A 26,038-nucleotide genomic window follows, 5' to 3' on the forward strand; every position below is an offset into this window, starting at 1 on the left:
CCATGTCCAACTATGCAAATGTGAGGTCAATTCAGACTGGATTTTGAAACTGGGCTTGAGGGAGCATGAAAGTACTTTTGAACAAACACATTCTTGACTGTGTGACTTATCAAGTTAAATTTTAACAGCCAACTATTTTTGAATTTGAATGTAAAATCCATTCAGATCATGGTTAATAGTAGAAGGATACACATGTTCATTAAATTCATATGGTAGAAAATAGTTGAACTAATTAGAACCTTAACAGAAAAGATTAGACAGGCAAGCTTTTCCCATAGAAAGACTGCAAGAAAGAAAAGTGTTTTCTCTTTAAATGTTATCTGTAAGATCATTTATGATCAATAGACTTCAACTCTTCTATTTTTTTCCCAGTTAAAACTTTGGATATTGGATATTTTGCTATGAACATATATAATTATATTATCCTTTCTAGATTATTTCCTTGTCAATTGTTTAATAACTTTTCATCTTATACCCAAGGTTGCAAAAAATACTCCCCCACTCTTAAAGACTGGAGAATGAGATCCTGTGGAAATATAAGGTAAATTCCAGAAACTTAAAAATATTCATTAGACTAGGATACACTGATTCTGATTCCAGGCACATAACTGAAAGCACATCTCAAGGGTAAATAAACAGTCTCGAAGGTACACAGCATCTCAATTTGTGATCGAAGATGCAAGAACCAAAATCACCCAGAGCCAAAAAAAACTTAAACCTAACACTTTGTTCATTTTATGCAAACTGGCACAGTGTAAATTTAGATACGTGGGATATTTATTTTAAAATAAGAATCAAGAAAGCATCAAGTGGGAAAAGGCCATTTTGTTCATCTGAAACATTTCTTCCACAGATCACATGATATCTTTATCATGGAGCACACCCCATCCATTTAATCTCCTGAGGCAAAAATTATGTATTGTGTAGTTCTCACATCACTGTGATCTTATCCTGTCCTGCAGTCCTCCAGACAAATATTCTTCACAATCCCCAAACCACAGGAACTATTACACTCCATGGATCACAGTCTGCACCTAGCCCTGCAACTACCAATCCCATTTGCAAACTGATATTTATCCTGCTTCTTATAAAAAAGAGTTAATCAGATCAACCTTGACGCTATACAAGTGATTAGTTATGGGTAACCGTATAACAAAATCTATTTTCTGTAAAATCTGATCTGTACTGCTTTTGTAAGTACCTTATCTTTTGTGTTCTCTCTACATATCACATTTGATTTCAATAGATTTGTCCTTGTTCCAGTTGCTCTTTTAATAGCTTAATACCTTTCTTTTTACTCCTGGAGTTCCAGGCTTGTGAATCTACATTTTTGACAGCAGTTTCCTGTTAATCAAATTCAAGAGGTCTCCGCTGTTCTTTCCGTGTTTGTTCTCAGCACAGCTCGAGCGATTTATACCTACCTACATTCGCCTTGCTTGAAAGCAGCAACAACATAGATAACTCACTTTAATTTTCAATGGCTGCACCACTTTTCTCGTTATAACTCCTGGAGCTCGCAAACGAATTGCCTCTAAAATGCAACATTTCAAGTATGGAAGCTTCTGTAGGTCATGCTCTTCTGGTCTGATCTCTTTATTACCTAAGGAAATTTAAAAAAAAAAGAATGATGCACACCTGCAGTTTTTTTCTAAATATCTTGATTTTGATTTTATTTTATTATTGTCACATGTATTAACATACAGTGGAAAGTATTGATTCTTGCGCGCTATACAAAGCATACCGTTCATAGGGAAGGAAACAAAGAACAAAGAAAATAACAGCACAGGAACAGGCCCTTCGGCCTTCCAAGCCTGCACCGACCAGGCTGCCTGACTTAACTAAAATCCCTTACCCTTGTGGGGACCATATCCCTCTATTCCCATCCTATTCATGTATTTGTCAAGACGCCCCTTAAAAGTCACTACCATATCTGCTTCCACTATCTCCCCCGGCAACGAGTTCCAGGCACCCACCACCCTCTGTGTAAAAAAATCTGTCTCGTACATCTCCTTTAAACCTTGCTCCTCGCACCTTAAACCTGTGCCCCCTAATGATTGACTCTTCCACCCTGGGAAAAAGCTTCTGACTATCCACTCTGTCCATGCCTCTCATAATCTTGTAGACTTCTATCAGGTCGCCCCTCAACCTTCGTCATTCCAGTGAAAACAAACCAAGTTTCCCCAACCTCTCCTCATAGCTAATACCCTCCATACCAGGCAACATCCTGGTAAATCTTTTCTGTATCCTCTCCAAAGCTTCCACATCCTTTTGGTAGTGTGGCGACCAGAATTGAACACTATATTCAAAGTGCGGCCTAACTAAGGTTCTATAAAGCTGCAACATGACTGGGCAATTTTTAAACTCAATGCCCCGGCTGATAAAGGCAAGCATGCCGTATGCCTTCTTGACTACCTTCTCCACCTGCATTGCCACTTTCAGTGACCTGTGTACCTGTACACCCAGATCCCTTTGCCTATCAATACACTTAAGGGTTCTGCAATTTACTGTATATTTCCTATTTGTATTAGACCTTCCAAAATGCATTACCTCACATTTGTCTGGATTAAACTCCATCTGCCATCTCTCCGTCCAAGTCTCCAACTGATCTATATCCTGCTGTATCCTCTGATGGTCCTCATCGCTATCCGCAAATCCATCAACCTTTGTGTCGTCCGCAAACTTATTAATCAAACCAGTTACATTTTCCTCCAAATCATTTATATATATTACAAACAGCAAAGGTCCCAGCACTGATCCCTGAGGAATGCCACTTGTCACAGTCCTCCATTCAGAAACGCACCCTTCCGCTGCTACCCTCTGCCTTCTTTGACCGAGCCAGTTTTGTATCCACCTTGCCAGCTCACCTCTGATCCCATGCGACTTCACCTTCTGCACCAGTCTGCCATGAGGGACCTTGTCAAAGGCCTTGCTGAAATCCATGTAGACAACATCCACTGCCCTACCCATATCAATCATCTTCGTCACTTCCTTGAAAAACTCGATCAAGTTCGTGAGACACAACCTCCCCTTCACAAACCATGTTGCCTCTCATTAATACGCCCACTTATTTCCAAGTGAACGAGAGAGTGAAGAATGTAGTGTTACAGTCATAGCTAGGGTGTGGGAAAAAGATCAACTTAATGCAAGGTAAGTCCATTCAAAAGTCTGACAGCAGCAGGGAAGAAGCTGTTCTTGAGTCGGTTGGTACGTGACCTCAGACTTTTGTATCGTTTTCCTTCTTCTGAATCCAGAGGTAATATCACACATAGAATTCCATCAGCAGGTACAGAACCCATGAAGGACAACCAAGTATGTGGGGGGATGAGCATGGTAGATGTGTGGGGTTACGGGGATAGGGTGGGGTTGTTGTCAGTGCAGGCTTGATGGGCCGAATGGCCTCCTTCTGTACTGTATGGATTCTATGAAGTATACGGAAGGAAATGTCTGTCGCTGTTCTATGGCGATGGGAAGGTAAACCGGGGCTTGAGAATTTCACTAGTTTGTAAAGCCCCTGCAACGGAGCAGTACAAATGAATGTGACAGCTGCATGGTGACCACGCCAGTTGTGTTACTACTGAATCTGCGTTTTGTTATAGATATCCAATATTATAATTCAATTAATTTTATGCAATTACATGGTCCCCATTAATAGAAGATCAAATAACGTATGGGCTGGAACTCTCCAGTTGTTCATGCTGGAGGGATTCTCTGGTCTCCCTGGCAGCGCACCCCCGCCCGTGGGTTTCCCGTCGGCGTGGGGTGACATCAATGGGAATTTCCATTGACAGTGGTGAGAATCCAGCCAGTAGCAAACAACGCGCCACTTCCCGCCGGCGGGAAACACGTGGCTGGGAGGCCGGAGAATCTTGCCCATGGTATTTGAAACAGAGGCAACAATTTGCATGATGAAAGTTAGCAGCAACATGTTCTCCTGTCAACAGGCAACCTTGCCCTTTTCTCCAGGTGTTTTGTGTTGGATCAAAAATTTGGTACAATCAAGACTTGCGTATACGTGTGTTATAATAAGATATTGCAATTTGAGCTGTCAAGCAATTAAAAATGATTCCTGATTAATCTTTATTTGATTTTCTTTTTCATCCTTTGAAGCAAAAACGACCATGTTCATCTCCGGCAGTGTTTCTTGGGGTTCCGGTGGTTACATAGGTTAGTGGTTCCCAACCTTTTATATGTCATGGCACACCACTGCACTATTAAAAAAAATGAGACACACCTCCTATTTTCTCTGTCTTCTGACCTTACTGCGAACTTTGTTTTAACTTCTTCCTGTCCTTTCGCTTTTCCCAGGAGTTTGTGCCCTTTTTGAGTTTTTGCTTCTTACACGGGCACATGGGACCTTGGTTTTCATCTCCAATTCCCATTGGTCATGTGCATGGCCTGACCAACATAAAAAATCTAAACCACACATATGCCACTCTTTCCCAGCTGGTACGTGCGCAGAAGGCCCAGGATTCATTGCTCTTGGAGATGCCAATTACAGAGCTGAAGGTGAAGGTTAGTTTTAGTTTAACTACGTGAATTTTGAATCAGTTTGAATCTGTTTTGCAGCACACTTGGGGGTCTTCACAGCACACCAGAACTGTTGACAACTAAGCCCAACCTGTGCCTGGAAGGCTCTGCTGCAAATACAATAGGATATTGCAGACAACCGAGTTGTGGATGAGTTATTTGCTTAGGATTTCCTCTGCATTTCTCTCTGCTTCTGTTATGTGCCTGCTTTCGAAGGAATTTTTAAAAATTTGATACTACTAAGTGCAGCAATCCGAGATGAGATTCTCCCAGGATTCAACGTCAATAACCAAAACTCCTAAATGAAGCTTTCAGAGTGTTCTTATAATGTTTCCTTTGACAGCCATGAGGGTAGTGCCCCAGACTCAAGCTCTCCATAGAAGATTCACTTGGGGCATTCTGGCTATATGACCAGCCCAACTCAGTTGTGATTGTCTCAAATGGTGTAGAGGCTTCACATGTTCAGCTGAGCGTTGCAATGTCTGAAATTCTGTCCAACTATATGATCTCCAGAAGCTTCCAAAGGCAGATCAATTGAAAGTTATTGAGCTTCTTGGCATGACACTGGTACACAGTCCAAGTCTTGCATGTATAGAGCAGCATCATTGTTCTGTTTGGTAGGCATACTTACTCCTCTTTATTCCCCAGACTGTTCAAAGTCTACCAAAGGTTGCACCTGCTTTAGCAATTCTTGAAAATGTCTCATTGTTAACACAGACAGCTAAAGAGAGTGAGCTACTGAGATAAATGGGATGTATCTGCTGGTCATGGACTGAAACCTTAGGTTCAAGATAGGACTCTCCTGAAGCAGGCTGGTACTGTACTTGGAAGTGCATGATAAAATAGGACTGAGTCAACACGGCTTTGTCAAGGGGAGATCATGTCTGACAAATCTGTTAGAGTTCTTTGAGGAGGTAACAAGCAAGTTAGATAAAGGAGAGCCAGTGGACGTGATTTATTTCGATTTCCAGAAGGCCTTTGGCAAGGTGTCACATAGGAGACTGTTAAATAAGTTAAGAGCCCATGGTGTTAAGATTCTGGCATGAATAGAGGATTGGTTGACTGGCAGAAGGCAGAGAGTGGGGATAAAGGAGTCTTTTTCAGGATGGCAGCTGGTGACTAGTGGTGTGCCTCAGGGGTCGGTGCTGGGACCACAACTTTTCACAATATACATTAACGATTTGGAGGAAGGAAATGAAGGTACTGTTGCTAAGTTTGCAGATGATACAAAGATATGTAAAGGGACAGTTAGTATTGAGGAAGCAGGGGGGCTGCAGAAGGACTTGGACAGGTGAGGAGAGTGGGCAAAGAAGTGGCAGATAGAATACAATGTGGAAAAGTGTGAGGTTATGCACTTTGGAAGGAGGAATGGAGGCATAGACTATTTTCTAAATGGGGAAATGCTTAGGAAATCAGAAGCATAAAGGGATTTGGGAATCCTTACTCAAGATTCTCTTAAGGTTAATGTACAGATTCAGTCGGCAGTTAAAAAGGCAAATGCAATGTTTGCATTCATGTCAAGGGGGCTAGAATACAAGAGCAGGGATGTACTTCTGAGGCTGTATAAGGCTCTGGTCAGACCCCATTTGGAGTATTGTGAGCAGTTTTGGGCCCCGTATCTAAGGAAGGATGTGTTGGCCTTGGAAAGGGTCCAGAGGAGGTTCGCAAGAATGATCCCTGGAATGAAGAACTTGTCGTATGAGGAACGGTTGAGGACTCTGGGTCTGTACTTGTTGGAGTTTAGAAGGATGAGGGGGGATCTTACTGAAACTTACAGGATACTGCGAGGGCTGGATAGAGTGGACGTGGAGAGGATGTTTCTACTAGTTGGAAAAACTAGAACCAGAGGACACAACCTCAGGCAAAAGGGACGATCCTTTAAAACAGAGATGAGGAGGAATTTCTTCAGCCAGAGGGTGGTGAATCTGTGGAACTCTTTGCCGCAGAAGGCTGTGGAGACCAGGTCATTGAGTGTCTTTAAGACAGAGATAGATAGGTTCTTGATGAATAAGGGAAACAGGGGTTATGGGGAAAAGGCACGAAAGAAAATAAGCCATGATTGAATAACAGAGCAGACTCGATGGGCCGAGTGACCTAATTCTGCTCCTATGTCTTATGATCTTATGGTACATTATTCCAGTTATCTTTGTGCTGAAGTTGTTGCATGCATTGGAGAACAAGTCTATGCTGCATTGTATATCCAGCTGATACAACTACTACTGCCATCTCATTCAGGTTTGTTTTACTATTCATGTTGCTTATCTTGATCCACAAAACAACCCAGCATTAGTGATCTGGACTTGGGAATACAGTGTACAATTTTAAAGCTTACAGATGATACCAAACTTGATAAAGTAGTGAACAGTAAATAGGATAGCAGCAGACTTCAGGAGCATACAACAGACTGGTGGACTGGTGAAACAGGCAGAAACACGGCACGTGCAATGGTTAATTGTGGAGTACGGCACTTTGGAGAAACAGCATGAAGATGCAGCATAATTTAAACAGTAGTACTTTGAGGAAGTGAAGGATGTATATTCACAAATCTATGAAAGTGGCAGAGCAAGTTGAGAAGGCAGTTCAATGCTCCAATTGGAGCTGCAGCGTTTCGGGCGCGATAAGCCCTGCCCACAGCACGATTCAGACTCCTGATTTTTTTTTCAGGCTAAGTGCGTATGGGGGTGCCTGAGAACAGATTTCCAAGTTGGATCTGAATTCAGCACTTAGAATCAAAATGGTAAAATCGGGCCCAAGATGTCGTCATGACACTACCTGAAAGACTGGTGGAATCAGACTCAATGGGAACGTTCAAACAGCAAATGGGCATTTATTTAAAGAGAACTAATTTGTAGAGCTCAAGGGAGGAAATTGGATTATGGGACTCAATTGGATATCTCTTTCAAAGGGCTAACACAGGAATGACAGGCCAAATGGGTCCTTTCTGTTCTGTAAGATTCCATGACTCTACACAAGTCCAAAATTAGCAAGGAATCTTTCCCCTCCTTGATTTTTTAAATTTGGCTTAAGACTATATATGTGTTTTATATATATAAAATATATTTATTCTGCTCAACAATTTGCACCCATTTAGCAGGTCACCTTTACTTGATTTTTATTCCATACAGAAGTAAAGATCACATAGGTCAGGAGACCACTGTTGGTAAAGGAAATGATGTCAGAGATGCCGCAGAACATCACATACTGATAAGAATTTGTAATCGGAATAGCATTTTTGGAAAATAGACCAAATTCTATGCATTACATCTTATTGACTATGATAATCAAAATGCTTTTATCCCCTAGTCAAGTTTCTAAATAATACCTTGATCACCAAAGACAGAACAGAGCTCTTTCATAACGGTCTTGTAAACAAATGGGTTCGAAATAATGAATGCAAGAGTCCAGAATGTGATCTAGAAAAGAAAAACAGCAGCATTTACACATTCACAATGTTCACTATTTTTAGCAGCTCATGTACTTAAGTAATGGAACATCTGGCACAAAACACTTATTAGATTAAATATAAGCAAGCCAATTCAGTTATCTTGGGTCATCAATTAAAATTGGAATCAGGGGAAAACTCTCCACTGGTTGGAGCCTTATTTAGCTTAAAGGAAGATTGCTGTGGGTGTTAGGGGTCAATCATCTCAGTCCCAGAGCATTTCTGCAGGAGTTTCTCAGAATAGTATCCTAGGCCCAACCATCTTCTGCTGCTTCATCAATGATCTTCCATCAGAATTGGGGATGTTCACTGTGACCAATTCAAAGAGACACAACAAGATTTCACATTTTAAGACTTTTACTGTAACAAAAAACCTAAAACCAACATTGACTAAAAATTACTTAGTAGGCAACTAATAAAACACAAAGAAGACATCCCTTATTAGCCTTTAATCAAAAACCTCACGTTGTATTTATACTTTAAAGCATGGTTCCTGCAAGATTGCAATCTTTACAGGAAGCAGTTCAAAATTATTCCCAGCTTCCAATCAGTTCGCTTCTCCCTGTTTTGCTGTGTCATAACATCAAGTGACCATTGGAAGTCCTTTCCCTCAGTCTTGAGAAGTACTGAACCAATTTCCATCATTATGGCTCACTCTGCTGATTCCATCTCCAGACCAAACCAGGAAGGATTTTCCAGTGTCTTCAAATTTACAGGGTTCCATCTCTTTGACCAGCGAACATCCTCCCACCTGCATTCTGTCTGGTAGTTAACAGAGAAAACGGCCTTTTCCCTTCTGCTGACCTCAACAGCTGCCATCACTGTCTTTCTATATCCAGGATGCTCTCTCCCCATCTCAAGTCTCTGAGACAGTAAGTCTGCCCAAAGTCAGGGCAGCTGTTTCTGCCATTTTTGGGTATTAGAATTGGCACATGGGTTTAAAAGAACTTGGGGATTTAAGCCCCTTGTCCCCATAGTAACCTGGTCAATTCATGTGTATCATGGGCAGAACAAGCAGGAGGTCACATGCTTCCTTTTAAAACATAATTATCTTATAAAATCTCACATTCTTAACATAACGAAATCTGGATCTGGACAACAATCAAGTTTGGGCTGATGTGCGGCAAATAACATTAATAACGCACAAGTGTTAGGCAATGAACATCTCCAACAAGAGAGAATCTAAAGCATCTCCCTTAATGTTCAACAACATTACCATTGCTGAATCCTCCATCATCCCGGGATCACCACTGAGCAGAGCCTTAACTGGACAACCAATAGGTCAGAGGCTGGGAATTCTGCAGTGAGTAACATACCCCAAGCCTGACCACAATCCACAAGGCACAAGTCAGGAGTGTGATGGAACACTGTCCACTTACCTGGATGACCACAGCTCCAGCAACACTCGAGGTTCAACAACATCCAGAATAACCTATTTTATTTTCTCCCATCCACAACCTTAAACTTTCATTCCTTCCATTGCTGAAACATGGTAGCAGCAATGTGCACTCAAGCATTTCGCCAAGACACCTTTGACAGCATCTTCCAGACTCTCAACTTCTTCTACCTAGACAAACAAGGGCAGCAGACAAATGGGAACACTGCATCCTTCAAGTTCCCCTCCAAGTCACATCCCATTCTGACTTGGAAATATATCTCTATTGTTGCTCAGTCAAAATCCTGGAACTACCTTATAGTGCTTTGATATGCCGACACCAGAATAACTACAGTGGTTCAAGATGGCAGCTCATCATCACCTTCTAAAGGGCAATGGGGGATGGGCAATATATGCTGACCTTGCCAATGATGCTCACATTTAAAACACAAATTTAAGAATGATAGAATATAGCAATCTGTTAAAGGCTACTCAAAAGAAAGGACTACTTTTAGTTCCAAAAGTACCTGCAGCTGACAAACATCTTCTGAATAAAATGCAGAACTTAAATCCTAAAAACAAATTGGTCCTAAGCACTTTGCAACCAATCCTGCACTCAGATTGAAAACACTTGCCTTCTTTCACAATTGCCATGAATCAAAGTACTTCAGAGCCAATGAAGTACTTTTGAAATGTAGTCACTGTTGTAGTGCAGGAAATGCAGCAGCCAAGTTATGCACAATAAACTCCCATAAAGAACAATACGATTTTCACAGTAACTTCATTGCAGTGACACGAATAAATAATCTTTAATTACCGAATAATCTGTTGTTGTGATGTTGATTGAGGATAAATATTTGATGGGACACCAAGGATAACCCTCCGCTCTTCTTCAAAATAGTGCCACGAGATCTTATGTGTCTGCCTTATAGCGGACAGGACCTCATCTGAAAGGTGGCACCTCCGACAGCATTCCCGCAGTACTACATTGGACTGGCCGCATAGATTGCTGTGTTCAAATTCTGGAGTTGGAATTGAACCCACAACCTTCTGACTCAGACGTGAGAGTGCTACCAATCGAGCTATAACTGACACAATGTTCAGATTTTCCGAAGGGCAGGCGAACCAAGCATCATAGGTATCCCAAAATCTAGATGATTTCACAATTGCTAGCATTTTAATTGGTTTCTTTGGAGTCGTAGGCAGGTATTTCAATATGGTACTCACAGGAAGTGCATTGGCTTGGGAAGCCCAGAGCATCAGTAAAGTGTAATTTGCAGTGGAGTTCCCATTCAAAGTATCTAAAAGATGCTGTAACAAAGTCTGGAAAATATACAAATTTATGGTGTTAACACTACTAAAGTAATAGTTACTTAACCTGCAAAGTAAAAACTGACTAAACAGGAATACGAAGTTCCTTCCCCATAAAATGTCATAGATACCAAATGGTATTAACAGCAGCAAGAACATAATTCACTTTCAAAAGGAAATCTGATCAAAAATTAAATGAAATTCATCTTTCATAAGTTATTTTATCAGCTATTGGCTGGTCCATGGTATTAGGATGCCTGTAACCATAACCATGCTCATAACCGAATTTTCCAAGTACTAAATCTTCAAAAAGCATTGCAGGAACAATGCAGTTTGATGACAAAGATAATCATAGAGAACAGTAACTGCAAATAAGATTTTACATTATATATTTCCTTCCAAAGCAGTCTTTTCATACGTTTGCAAGAATTAAGTAATGGCCACTACAATCTCAATACATTGGAGGACCAAAATAGAAAATGTTAATTTATTTTAGTTTAGCAATTACAAGATACTCGAGGACTAACATGTGTTTTTGTGATATTTTCTGGGAATGAATTATGGCAACAAACACTGGAGGCCTCGATCTCTCCTCAATACAATTAGAGGAGGCATCTTCCTTCCCAGGTGTACTCACATTAATTTTTATGACTTTTGCTCTTATGAGTAATGAATCTTCCTACACAGTAGCATGAAATAGTTTTGACCTATTGAGAGTTTAATTATTTATCTATCTGCCTAATAATGCAGCAATTGCCAAGTAGTGAGCCCATCATAACACTCATCGGTGGTATGTTCATATTCCCTGACACTGTAGTACACCACTGGGGAAAGCACTCATTGAAATATGAACTAACACATCACGCCAGGAAAGAATCAGAGTTCAGTTATCAAGATGGTAAAGTTTTCATATGTATAAGAAATTACAGGTGTTTCATTGTGATTATACGAGGTTAGCCAAACCAGTTAAAATGTGGAACTTCAAAAATACAAAATAATGATCACTTTGATTTGTTTTTAGTGAGGCCAATCACATAAAACATTATATAAATATATTTCCACAGACAAAAACTGTAACATGTATCAACTACGCTGTGTAGGTTAAACGGCCAATGCAATGGTACATTTTTAATTTCATTAGAAAACGCTTGACTACCAGAAAATGAACAATTTATTACACTGGCGAAGTTATACCATCTTATTAAATATTTACCAAATAAATGAATGATTCTTGACTTTACTATCAAGCCACTCCACCAGCAATTTGTGCTTAACCCCAGTTTCATTGTCTGACAGTATTATGGGTTTACAAACTCTATGGAGTTCAAAGATTTTAATTAAATTATAAATTGTGGCCCTTTCTCCATTTACATACAAGTCTTTTTACACATTTGGATATAACGTACATTGTTCGTTCTGCTTATCTTCAAATATCTTCACATTCTCGTCTCTGTTAGAGAACGGTGTGGAGTGTAGGAAGGATTTTACAATCCGTTGACAACCTGCTTGGAGTTACATAAACACTCCTTCCTGAGCAAACAAGTCCTGGAATGGAAATTGAACCCCAGGCCTTCTGGCTCAGAAGTGGTACTAGCTGAGCTACGCAGCTCTTAAAGTATAAATATAGTCAGGAAATAAAACTGTTGGAATGATTAAACGATCTCCGTAACAAAGCAGATAAAAACTTTTACAAAAGCACAAAATAAGAAAATAAATCCTTCCGTAGATGGCACATACACATCATTATACTTAAAGATTTTGCAAAGTTTCTCCCGATTCCCACAAAGAGAATGCAAGATAATATCTATCTAACCTTACATTCTACATTATTCATTCCAGCCTCATGCCTTCCTTTGTATGGAAGCTCAAGGCAACTTAAGGAGCATTACAGAAATCACTGAATGTTGTGTCGGCTGGCAGCAATGTTCTTGTAATAGACTTCAATCCATTCTGACTAATATATTCATCCAGCTCTTTTTAAAATATCAATAAATGCTTTATTTGACAGTATATTCCACACTTCCATATTAAACTAAGACCAGTGAAGATGAAAGTAACGGAGTTAAAAAAGTGTCAGGAAAGCATCCACGAAAAGGGTAAAATTCCCTTGTTTATGCCACAGAGAAAACTTGCTCTTACTAGCGAAACTGCTATATTATTCCTTTCCCTGAAATATCGCTCATTAAAATTTATACAAAATTAAAATACAAGGTCAATAAGCACTATATATATCAACTTCTCAAATTTGAAATTAGTTGAAAAATTTGATTCACTATAATAAGTGATTCTATGAATTTACTTTAACATATCATAAAATCACCATGCTTCACTGTTCCATCTTACTGATTTGTTAAAACACTATTCAGTTGTAATCTAGCCTGAATCATGGAAACTCTACAGTGCAGAAGGAGGCCATTCGGCAAATCGAGCCTGCACTGACCACAATCCACCCAGGCCCTATCCCCTTAACCCCACATATTTACCCCACTAATCCCCCTAACACAAAGCGTTGATTTAGAATGGCCAATCCACCTAACCTGCACATCTTTAGACTGTGGGAGAAAACCGAAGCACCCAGAGGAAACCCACGCAGACACGGGGAAAACATGCAAACTCCACACAGACTGTGACCCGAGGCCAGAATTGAATCTGAGTCCCTCGCTCTGTGAGGCAGCACTAACCACTGTGCCGCCGTACGAATGATGATATTTTCAGTTTAACAGGAATTGTACAGAGTAGAGTTTCTATGCTTAAAGTTACAAAGCCAATGAGAATAATATTTCTAAGTTTCAATATGTTTGCTATATTCAAATAAACAGTTCCAGTTTTGGTGGCATTTACTTTAAGGTGGGTTCATATCATAGAAATTCCAGTGTTACCTTTGAGTTGTCATCAGCGGGTTTCACCTTTTCAACCTTGGCTACAATACTTTGAAAGAAAGACAGAAGCCAGTGCTTGGATTTAGCCCAGTCTCTGCAGATAAAAGTTGAAATGATAAACAGAACAGAATTTTACTTATTTAGATGAAGATGGGTCACTGCATGGTTATCATGGAAACCTTTGCACTACAATTATTGTGACTAAATGTCTCCCAGAAACTGTTTAACATGTTTACCAGAATGTGACTGTGCCAGAGATGATACAAAGGACGTGACTGCACTGGAGAGGATACAATGGATGTGACTGCACTAAGGTGGATACAGAGGATGTGATTGCACTGGAGAGGGTTACAGAAGATGTGACTGTACTAGAGAGGGTACAGAGGAGATTTACAAGGCTGTTGTCAGGACTGGAAAGTTTTAGTTATTATGAAAGATTGGATGGGCTTGTATTGTTTTCTTTGGAACAGAAGAGGCTGAATGGAGATTTAACTGAGGTAAATAAAATTCTGATGGACCTAGAAAGAGTGGATAGGAAGGACTTTAGCAGAGAATTCAATAACTATGAACATAGATTTAAATGATGTGGAGATGCCGGCATTGGACTGGGGTAGGTACAATAAGAAGTCTCACAACACCGGGCTAAAGTCCAACTTTTTTTTTGGTAGCACAAGCTTTTGGAGCGCTGCTCCTTCACCAGGTGAGTGGAGAGTTGGGTTCACCAACAGGGCATATATAGACACAGACTCAATTACAAGATAACAGTTGGAATGCAGGTCTTAACAGGTAGTCAAATCTTTACAAGTGCAGACAATGCAAGTGGAGAGAGGGTTAAGCACAGGTTAAAGCGATGTGAACTGTCTCAAGCCAGGGCAGTTAGTAAGATTTCACAAGCCGAGGCCAAATGGTTACAGATAATGTGACATGAACCCAAGATCCCGGTTGAGGCCGTCCTCATGTGTACGGAACTTTATAGCCAAGTCCCACACACATGAGGAAGGCCTCAACTGGGATCTTGGGTTCATGTCATACTACCTGTAACCATTTGGCCTGGGCTTGCGAAATCTTACCAACTGTCCTGGCTTGAGATGATTCACACCTCTTTAACCTATGCTTAACCCTCTCTCCACTCGCATTGTCTGCATCTGTAAAGACTTGATTACCTGTTAAGACTCGCATTCCAACCATTATCTTGTAATTGAGTCTGTGTCTATATATGCCCTGTTTGTGAACTCAACTCTCCACTCACCTAATGAAGGAGCAGCACTCCGAATTGGTAGACCAATTAGAGAGGAGTTGAGGAGATATTTTTTCACCCAGAAGATGGTATGTGTCTTTAACTTACTGCTCAAAAGGATGGTTAACACAGAACCCTCATACTTAAATAATACATGAATATGCACTTGAAGTGTTGGAAGCTACAGGGCTATGGACCAAGAATCAGGAAATGAAACATTCCTTTATTGGCCGGCACACATGCGATGGCTACTTTCAGTGGGTAAATTTCTACAATTCTAAGCACAGTGCTGGAACAACAATAGCAAATAACACTCAAAACCACTGAACAGTTAATATATTCCAGATCTGAACCTTTAATTGCTTAGGCTCAACGTTTACTCCATGTTTCCAAGAATTTTTCGGCCAAAGTTGCAGTGAATAAGCATGAGAACCCCAACAGAAAATTCAGCCCTGCTAACTCTAGCTCCAGATATATGCATCAAATAAAGTGGATCATTTACCTTAGTAAAAATTCTGGCAACTGGGAACCAAATTCAAATTCTCGATCAAACTTCTGGAAGTGATCTTCAAACTCTCTAACTGTGTTTCTGTCGGTTGGACAGATGCCTCTTCCAAACAGGTTGTTCACAACTGCAGGAAACATACTGTACCTGTCAACAGGTGAATAAAAATGAACTTCTTGTACAAGGATTACATCATCCCCCAAAAATAAAATTCCATACACAAATATGAATAACATGCCTCAGTTTGTTTTTATTGAAAAGAATCACACGCTGTGTTTACTATAGGTCCATCAATATTTATTTAAATTCTAATTCTTATTTTTGTGTAACTGAGGAAGTCTACATTAAGAGGCCTTTGCTCCTGTGATTAAAAGCACAAATGCAATATTTTCAGTTCAAATTTTAAAATGTTCTTACTTCAGCTAAGGCAGCAGATGAAGAACGGCAATTATCATGAGTGTCCCTAGGGCAGTCAATATTCCCATTACATTAAACAGTGAAAATAAACTCATGGTGATCCCAGCAGAAAGTTTTACAATTCTTGCATCAGGTAATGTGATCTTTTAGTACATTGTGTGACATAACAAGGACAAATGCCTTTCAGCAAGAAGTTGTTACCTAAGGCACTAAATTATTGAGATACAAACATTTGGCTATGTCAAAATAAGTCACTTTTCTGCATTATGGTTGTGCCACATTGGAACACGTGGGCATTTCATATTCAAAAAAAAAAATTGTTCCATGAGACAGGGTTTATAAAAGAGTCAGCAAGATTATTTAGGGTCTAATAAAACTCTAAATTATTGTCAAGCCTCCACAAGGTTAAATTGTTTCCACTGTTTGAAAGAAAATTGAGTGGTTTTATTATACATTAGCTATCAGGCCAGACTACTCTGTCTAAATGTCCTCATCATGTACATTCTCTCAATAGCATAATGTATGGTTTTGAAAAATATGTAGGATATCTCCAAATTGAGCAAAAGTTAATGTAGCATTTCTAAAGATCAGGATTTTATGACAACATGGAAATTGGTATTTGTAACAAATGAATTTCACAGAGCAATTTTGCATTAAGTTGCAGTTGCAGTTACATACCAGATGAGGTCATACAAGTTATCAGTGCCTTTGGTTCCAAGGTCCATGAGATGTTCACAGAACTCCTTAGACAGATTAGCAGAGAATAGGTGCAATCTAGATGGAGCCAGCCTCCCTTTCAACATGTCATGAACTGCTGTGTGGCTCTTATAAAAACTATTTCTGTTAATAGAAGCTGTTGACAAGTAATTAAAATATTTTTACCATGTTTATTACATTTATGAGATAACAGGAAGAGAAGATGAAGGTAGTGTAGAAAACATTGTGCAGGCAGATTTTTAAAAGGTGTTTAATAAAGATCCGCATAATTAACTTATTAGGAAATTTGAAGTGTGTGCTTCAGGGGAGTGACGAAGTGAATACAAAACTGGTTCAGTGAAAGGAAATAGAGAGTAACGGTGAATAGTTGTTCTTCAAACTGGAAGGAAGTATAGAGCATTGTGCCCCAGGGATTAGTATTATGATCACTCCTCTTCCCGATATATATTAATTACCTGGACTAGGGCACACAGGGCATTATTTCAAAGTTTTCAAGATGATACTAAACATGGAAATGGGGTAAATATTGAGGAGGATAGTAACAAACTAAAAGAGGATACAGACAAACTCACAGACATATGGCAGATGTGACTTAATGCAGAATGAGGGGATATGGAGGTCGGTTAGCTCAATTGGCTAGACAGCTAGTGTGTGGCTCAGAATAATGACAACAAGTTCCACACAAGAGATTATGAGTAAATATGAATGCACACAGAATTGGACAGAACATTGTGATGTGGGTTGTAAACTGGTTATAAGGTATGAGACAGAGAGCAGAGTTAAAGGAAACATGGCCTAATAGAGTGATGGAAGTTTTAAATGACTGAAAGACCTATTCAGGTTAGAGTGATCTCAAACTGAAATACATTTAATTACACTTTCCATTTATGTCTTACCAGTATGCCATACAGCTTCTTGTACTCCTTCTTGAAAGTCAACATTTTTAGATTTAAAAAATAACTCAAAATCTTCCTCTTCGGTAATGAAGGTGAGTCTCTTTCCAGCAGCTACCACGGTAAAAACTGCTCCGTACTACAAATGAAAAAAATTATGAGGAAGTGTAACAGAATGAATGAGTACAATCTGAGAAGTTTATCCTTGAGAAGATACAATTACAATTAATAGATAACGAACTATCAATTGAAAGTGTTTTTAGGACTTTAGCAGAGAGTGGGAAGAAAAGCCCATTGCAAGTGATATAATAAAGGCCAATGTAAGGATGAAGTATAAAAGCAGGGAAGTCTTACTACAACTGTCCAAAGCATTGGTGAGACCACACCCTAGAATACTGTGTTTAGTTATGGCCTCCTTATTTGAGGGAGTTCAGAGAAGGTTCACAAGGTTGATTTCTAGGATGAAGGGTTGTCCTATGAGGAAAAGTTGAGCTTTCCAAATAAATCTTATTCAATTTAAGATCGAGATAAGGAAGAATTTCATCTCTCAGAGGGTCAGTAATCTTTGAATTTCTCTACCCCAGAAACCAGTGGTGGCTGGATCATTGAATATATTCAAGGTTGAGTCAGGCACTAGTGTCAGATTCTCTCAAGATTGCAAACACCAATGGGTTTCCTATGCCGGACATCAGCCCAAGATCTGCCAGTGACACCAAGAACCTTTGTAACATTTCTTTACTGAATGACACAGGCCCTTTGTATTTGGAGTACAATCAAACTTAGAGCGCACTCAAACAACAAAAAACAAAGAAAAGTACAGCACAGGAAAAGTACAGCCCTCCAAGCCTGCGCCGATCATGATGCCTGCCTAAACTAAAACTGCATACACTTACGGAGTCCGTATCCTTCCATTCCCATCCTATTTATGTATTTGTCTAATTGCCCCTTAAATGCCGCTCGAACCTTCCCGGGCAGTGCGTTCCAGACATTCCCCACACTGTAAAAAACTTGTCTCACACATCTCCTCTAAACTTTTCCCCACGCACCTTAAACCTATGTCCCCGAGTACTTGGCTTTTCTAACCTAGGAAACAACATCTGACTATCCACTCTGTCCACGCCACTCAAAATCTTGTAAACCTCTATCAGGTCATCCCTCAAACTTCGTCGTTCCAGTGAAAACAAACCAACCTCTCCTCATAGCTAATACCCTCCAGACCAGGCAATATCTCGGTAAACTTCTTCTGTACCCTCTCCAAAGCCTCCACATCCTTCTGGTAGTGTGGCGACCAGAATTGTCGCCAATATTCTAAATGAGGCCTAACCAAGGTTCTGTACAGCTGCAGCATGACCTGCGAATTTTTATACTCAATGTCCCGATCGAAGAAGGCAAACATGTCGTATGCCTTCTTGACTACCTTATCCACCTGCATTGCCACTTTCAGTGATTGGTGGACATGAACGCCCAGATCTCTCTGCCTGTCAATACTCCTAAACTGATCCCTGTGGAACACCACTAGTAAGAAGTTTAACAACACCAGATTAAAGTCCAACTTAACCTGGTGTTGTTAGACTTCTTACTGTGTTTACCCCAGTCCAACGCTGGCATCTCCACATCATGAACACCACTATTCACAGCCTTCCATTCAGAAAAGCACCCCTCTACTGCTACCCTCTGTCTTCTATGGCCAAGCCAGTTCTGTATCTAGTTCTCTGATCCTGTGTGACTTCATCTTTCGTACCAGTCTACCATGAGGTATCTTGTCAAAGGCTTTACTGAAGTCCATGTATACAACATCCACTGCCTTTCCCTCATCTGTCATCTTCGTCACTTCCTCGAAAAACGTAATCAAGTTAGTGAGGCATGACCTTCCCTTCACAAAAGCATGCTGTCTATTACTAATAAGTCCATTTGTTTTCAAATGTGAGTAAATCCCTATCCCTAAGAATCTTTTTCAATAATTTCCCCACCACTGACATAAGGCTCCCCGGCCTATAATTTCCTGAGTTACCCCTGTTGCCCTTCTTAAACAATGGAACAACATTGGCTATCCTCCAGTCCTCTGGAACTTCACCTGTAGCCAGTGAGGAAACAAAGATTTCTGTCAAGGCCCCAGCAATTTACACCCTTGCTTCCCTCAGCATTCTGGGGTAGATCCCATCAGGCCCTGGGGACTTATCTACTTTAATGTTTTTTAAGACACCCAATATCTCCTCCTTTTTGATATCGACATGACTCGCATCACAAGAAAGCAAAGGTCCAATTATAAGTTCCCAAACACATCCAGGGGACACTGCTCACCGGATTCCAACTGCTGATGGAATTTTTGACAAGAGGAGTTGAGAAAACAAGCAGCTCTTTTCAACTATTGAAATGAAATGGTACTGAGCCAGTTATTCCCAGAGGGATTGCTGCAAGGATGGAAGTATGGTCTTTCTGGTGAGGCTTTCTGTTCTCTCAGGTGGATGTAAGAGATCTCTCAGCACTATCTAACAGAGAAGGGGATTTCTTCCAGTGGCTTGGCTGACATTTGTTCCTCGGCCAACACCAAAAACACTCGATTTGGTAATTTATTTCATTGCTGATTGCGGTCCGCAAATTCACTGTCACATTTCCTACGTTATAACATTGACAAAGGGTCATCCAGACTTGAAGCGTTGGCTCTATTCTCTCTCCACAGACGCTGCCAAACCTGCTGAGATTTTCCAGCATTTTCTGTTTTTGCTACAAAAGTATTAATTGGTTGTAAAGCACCTTGGGACAACATTCTGAAGTTATGTAAGGTGCTATATAAATGCAAGTATTTATTCTCATGATGCCTAAATAAACTGGGGGAGGGGAGGGAGACATCGTTACTTTATCCCTACCAAAGTTTCTGCTCTCCTGAAGAAGCTCATTTTGATTGGGATAAAATTCATATTTTGGTTATCCAGCAAATGACTGCACATTCACACTGCGGCTGCCCCCTGATTCTATGTTTAGCAGAATCACATGTTTCTGCCATGAGACTTCAAGAGTTTGAACTGGCTGATGTCTGACCCACAGATCTTTAAGCACATGGGGCAGGATAACCCAAATGGCAGTGGGATCTGGAGTGTGGGATTTGTTTCCTTTTCTTTCCATGCCATCAATCTGCCTCACGTAAAGGTGTCGGAACTAAAAACATGATGCAGCTTAATGTCAGTAATGTCAGCATTGCTGCCCTTCAAGGTGAGCTTCAGTATCTTTGAAGCATTTTATTTGTCCTCCCCTGGAATATTGGCCATTTAATAATTGAGAAAAAAGGACCAGGTTGCGGGGGGGGGGGGGGGGTGGGGGGAGGCATTTTCAGCCATGTGGACACAATGTGCAGTTCATCGATGTTGATTTAGCAGGTGCTTTTCTTGAAAGCTTGTAGAGCTGGCTTGGAGAAGGACACAAGCATCAGTTCCTCCATTCACCGACTGAATCTGGAGGGTGCAGCAGAGGCATTGTTAATGGAATTCCTCTAGCACTCTTACAGGTCACCGGTACACAGTCCAGATCTCACTGCAATGCAGTAGTGGAGTGACGACAACTGCTCTGAACACACTAAGACAACTGTTGACTTGCAAAGATCGTTGTTGTCAAACGCTCGCTGCTGTAAGTTTGCGAAAGGCTGAACTGACCCAGTTGATTCTGTGTCGGTCTCCTCGTCGACGGTGGCCTTTTAAGGGAGGTGGCTGCCAAGGCATGGGAAGTGCTTAACACGTTCCAGAGTCTCTCATACATACCATCAACATACCGGGCAGCATGGTGGTATAGTGATTAGCTCTGCTGCCTCACAGCGCCAGGGACCTGGGTTCGATTTCCAGCTTGGGTCACTGTCAGTGTGGAATTTGCACATTCTCCCCATGTTTGCATGGGTTTCCTCCAAGTGCTCCGGTTTCCACCCACAGTTCAAAGATGTGCGGGTTAGGTGCATTGGCCATGCTAAATTGCCCCTTAATGTCCCGGGATGTGTAGGAAGGAGGGACTAGTGTGATAAATATGTGGGGTTATGGGAATTGGGCCTGGGGTGGGATTGTTGTCTGTGCAGACTCGATGGGCCGAATGGTCTCCTTCTGCACTGTATGGTTTCTATATGTGGGAAGGTGGCTGAGCAGGTACGGGTTGAAACAAGTTTTGTTCTGACAACATTTGGGGACAGGCCGAGTTTCTTGTCTGCAGAATTGAAGCGATCTAAGCCATACCAAAATCATGTCTTCTTTCACCCCTTATCTCACCCAAGGTCAAGGGTAGCCTGCAAAACGCCACTCCAGCTGAGAGCAGTTTATTCAGTACAAAGTAAAACATAAAGCTGGGATCTTCCTGGTTCACTTTCCCATCAGGCAATGCAATTACTAACTGAGCCAGCAGCGGGCTATCACAGGAAGCAGGAAAATACAAACAGATTGGCATATCTGACGCTGTGTTTTTTTTAAAAGAGCGATGCATCTTAAAGAATTTACAGTTTGCCCAAAATGAGAAACACTCGACAGGCCGGCTAACTCATATCGAGAAACATGCTGCCTGTTTCACATTGAAAATAACACAATGCCTCCTCTTCCACATGATGTGGAGATGCCGGCGTTGGACTGGGGTAAACACAGTAAGAAGTTTAACAACACCAGGTTAAAGTCCAACAGGTTTATTTGGTAGCAAAAGCCACACAAGCTTTCGGAGCTCTTAGCCCCTTCTTCAGGTGAGTGGGAATTCTGTTCACAAACAGAGCTTATAAAGACACAGACTCAAATTACATGAATAATGGTTGGAATGCGAATACTTACAACTAATCAAGTCTTTAAGAAACGAAACAATGTGAGTGGAGAGAGCATCAAGACAGGCTAAAAAGATGTGTATTGTCTCCAGACAAGACAGCCAGTAAAACTCTGTCACACTATTTGTAACTCCCACAGTTGCGTGGACCTGCAGAGTTTCACTGGCTGTCTTGTCTGGAGACAATACACATCTTTTTAGCCTGTCTTGATGCTCTCTCCACTCACATTGTTTCGTTTCTTAAAGACTTGATTAGTTGTAAGTATTCGCATTCCAACCATTATTCATGTAATTTGAGTCTGTGTCTTTATAAGCTCTGTTTGTGAACAGAATTCCCACTCACCTGAAGAAGGGGCTAAGAGCTCCGAAAGCTTGTGTGGCTTTTGCTCCCAAATAAACCTGTTAGACTTTAACCTGGTGTTGTTAAACTTCTTACTCCTCTTCCACAGCCAGGAGCAGACCTCCTCCTACTCCATAGCTCTGTTAAAGAATATAATTGTTACTTACAGGTTAATAGACAGGTTTTTTTTTAATGGTAATGCTTGCATTTTTACCTCTGCTCTGGCTTGTTCGATAAACTCAAGTGGTGCTTTTCCGAAGCGGATAGAAGCCCTGATCCAGGGAATCCAGCCGCTGATGCAAGGAGGAGCCGCTGTCTCGCTGGGCTCCCTCTGTTTAAACAGCCAGCGGAACAGGGCTGCAGCGGCCAGGGTCAGCAGCATGGGAACCAGGAGCACAGCGCAGCCCGCAACATCCATCGCCACTCCAGCAAACTTCAAAGCAGCTCAGAGGCCAAGCGGCCCACAGCAGATATTCCGCAGGAAAATGGAGTGGTTGTGAAAGGGGAGGGGCGAAAACAGCCGGAACTTGCAAATCCTGTTTTCGCTCACAAAGGGATTCAATTCAGCTACTTCCATTGTCAGCAACATGAGTTTTACAGCACGGAAATAGATCATTCGGCCCATCGTGTTCGTGCCGGCATTTCAAGTGCTCATCTAAATGCTGAGGGTTTCCCCCCTCTCAGGTAGTGAGTTCCAGGTTCCCACCACCCTTTGGAAGAAAACGTTTTTCCTCAAATCCCTCCTAAACGTCCTGTCCTTTACCTTAAATCTGTGCCCCCCAGTTACTGACCATTTGATTTGATTTGATTCATTATTGTCACATGTATTGGTATACAGTGAAAAGTATTGTTTCTTGTGTGCTATGCAGGCAAATATACCATTCAGAGAGTACATAAGAGAGAAAGAATGGAGAGGGTGCAGAATGTAGTGTTACAGTAATAGCAAGAGTGTAGAGAAAGATCAATTTAATACGAGGTAGGTCCATTTAGAAGTCTGATGGCAGAAGGGAAGAAGCTGCTCTTGAGTCGATTGGTATGCGAGGCAATGATTTTTGTATCATTCTCCCGACAGAAGAAGGTGGAAGAGAGAATGTCCGGGGTGCGTGGGGTCCTTATGCTGGCTGCTTTTCAGAGGCAGTGGGAAGTTTCGACAGAGTCAATGGATGGGAGGCTGGTTTGTGTGATGGACTGGGCCTTGTTCACGACCCTTTGTAGTTTCTTGCGGTCCTGGACAGAGTAGGAGCCATACCAAGCTGTGGTACAACCGGAAAGGATGCTTTCTATGGTGCATCTGTTAAAATTGGTGAGAACTGTAGCAGTATAGTAGAGAGAGACAAGAGTGTGAGTGACAGGTGATGGTGCCAGAACTGGGTAAGGGAGGAGGTGACAGAAAAGAGGGAGGGAAGGTAGGTAAAGGAGGAAAGGGAGAAAAATGAAAAGGTGAGGGGAGGATAATAGGAGTGAGGGCAGAAAAGGAGAGTTCGTCAAGGAGGAAGCAGGGGGAAAGGGAGGGAGAGAGGCTGCAGAAAAGCGTGCTTGGGGAGAGAGGAGAGGAGTTGGGGTGGGGGAAGAGAAAAGGAAAGGCAGAGGAAGAGGGAGGTGAGGATGGGAATGTCACTGTAGCCATGCATGTAGTTGGTCAGTGATTTCATCAGACAATACAACAGGAGAAGAAAAGGCAGTGAGGGAAGTGACGATTGGAATAAGGAGGGAGATGAGGAGTGGGATAGCAGAAAGAGGAGGCAATGAAAAGAGCAGGGAATTGGGGAAAGATGAGAGCGTAATGGTGGCATATGTGGGAAGGGTAAATATTGTGGGGGAGTAAAAGAGGGGCAGGAGGGAGAGGAAGGAAGAAAATTGAAAGAAAGTGGAGAGAAAGAAGAGGTCAGAGTATGGAAAGTGAGGAGGAGTTGTTTACTTTGTAAAAAGTGAGAATATTTCTTTTGCACAAATACTCCGGTTCTAAGCGGAAGGGAATGTACTTGAAATGGATTTAAATGTCATCACTGGAGTACCTAATTCTTACCACTTGGTGGAGAAAAGTAGCCTTCCATGGCAAAAGACATTGCAATTATTGTTGCAGCAATCCATATATACCACCAGATGGCAGCACAGACAAGCAAAAGCAAAATCAGTCAATGGGCCAAAAGAATAAAAATAGGGAAAGCTGAATCAGGAAATAAAAATGCGATCTCTGTGGTGAGAACTTTATCCCCCTCTCTTTGCATTTTGTTGCAACATTGATTTCCCAACCGGAAACCATGGATGAACAGGGATATCCACTGCTTGCTGAAGTTCAGGTCTGAGGCGTTCAAGTCAGGCGAAGCTGACCTATACAAGTGTAAGTTTTTCGGGCAACTCAGGCCTTTTTTTATGAGCTGGGAAAAGGACTTGAACCCTAAAGAACTGTGAAAGTGGCCACACTTGGCAGCAGGACTTGACCAAAAATGTCCCAGGGAGCCCAGCCAGCCTGTGTGTGTGTGTGTGTGTGAAGGGGCCCAGTCCAAAAATTGCAAGCAGCCAGAAACCAGACAGACTGCTGATTAGGTTATCAGCAGCACAAAAAGGAACTCACGACATCACCAGACTAGGCCGGCAGCAAGACAATGCACCTGGTCTGGACTCAATACAGGTGATAATGGCCTTGTCCCAGAGCGAGGAGAAGCCCATTTCCATAATGAGAAAACAATTAAACGATCTCCGATGGAACAATAAAGGACAGCAAGAGACCTATCACCTGGGATGGGACCATCTGGTCTCTATGGACTGTAAGATCGCAGCTGCAGATAACACGAGCAAGCCTTTGTCTGTGGAACTGCCGGTTGGAAAGGGGGGGCGGAGTTGGCAGGAAAAGAATTCAAGTTTTACAATATAAAAGGATGGTCAGGCTGGCCATTTCTTCCTCTTTTCTCTTCGGACCAGCATGACAGCACTCCTGTTCCTGCCTCTCGGTCGTCTCCAGCACGCAGCCTGAAGCCCACTGAGCAATTTAAACTAGGATTGTGAGTACCCTCTGGTAATTCGCGAAGTTCCCGAGATCATCATAGTGGATGAGGCTTTGGGGAAAGGGGGGGGCTTTTGCATGCACCTTTCATAGTTTAAGACGTGGTAAACTTGTATAAAGTAAGAATTCCGTGGTGTCCGTTTTAGTATTCCTTCCATAGCTATAGTCTTATAGAGCATAAGGCATGGTGTGTTGTTTTCCTGGTGTTTGGTGACCTTTGACCTTGATGTTTTAATAAATATATATATATCTTTGACTTCCGTTGGAGTCCGTTTTGATCTTTTCAATTTCTCACCAATGATCTCTGACTAAGTCACAATATAAATATTCCTTACCATAATTCCGGAGTCTAGAACTGAGGGTACCCTGGGCGCTTCGAAACCGCCCACTCAGGAAAGGCTGCCAGGTAGTGGATAGGCAACAGTTTCCTTTTCTCTCTCTTGGGAGCGCTACTCTAGTGAAGTAGACGCAAGGTGGCCATTGTTCCATCGGTGAGAGAGAGAATCACTCGGGCATTGGTGGGGTTTGGGTGACGGAGAACCAAACCTAAAATAAGCCCAGTGGAGTTAAAAAGAGGGATCCCGCTACAACAAGAAAGCCAGATACGATCTAAGG

General features: G+C 41.6%; 1 protein-coding gene across 1 annotated transcript in view; it reads right to left on the reverse strand.

Annotated features, from left to right (window-relative positions):
- cyp39a1 (cytochrome P450, family 39, subfamily A, polypeptide 1) overlaps window positions 1-22,806 on the reverse strand; it is a 34,255-nt gene extending 11,449 nt beyond the window's left edge. The window contains exons 1-8 of the mRNA XM_078213732.1: window positions 22,634-22,806; window positions 17,307-17,442; window positions 16,372-16,546; window positions 15,274-15,423; window positions 13,535-13,628; window positions 10,572-10,667; window positions 7,850-7,940; window positions 1,467-1,600 (exon numbers count right to left, since the gene is read on the reverse strand). Of these exons, the coding sequence (XP_078069858.1) occupies window positions 1,467-1,600; window positions 7,850-7,940; window positions 10,572-10,667; window positions 13,535-13,628; window positions 15,274-15,423; window positions 16,372-16,546; window positions 17,307-17,442; window positions 22,634-22,801 (1,044 nt within the window). The 5' untranslated portion in view covers window positions 22,802-22,806. The remainder of the gene's footprint in view (window positions 1-1,466; window positions 1,601-7,849; window positions 7,941-10,571; window positions 10,668-13,534; window positions 13,629-15,273; window positions 15,424-16,371; window positions 16,547-17,306; window positions 17,443-22,633) is intronic.
- Window positions 22,807-26,038: the final 3,232 nt, after the last annotated feature.

Source organism: Mustelus asterias, chromosome 5 (assembly GCF_964213995.1).
Source record: "Mustelus asterias chromosome 5, sMusAst1.hap1.1, whole genome shotgun sequence".
Classification (NCBI taxonomy): domain Eukaryota; kingdom Metazoa; phylum Chordata; class Chondrichthyes; order Carcharhiniformes; family Triakidae; genus Mustelus; species Mustelus asterias.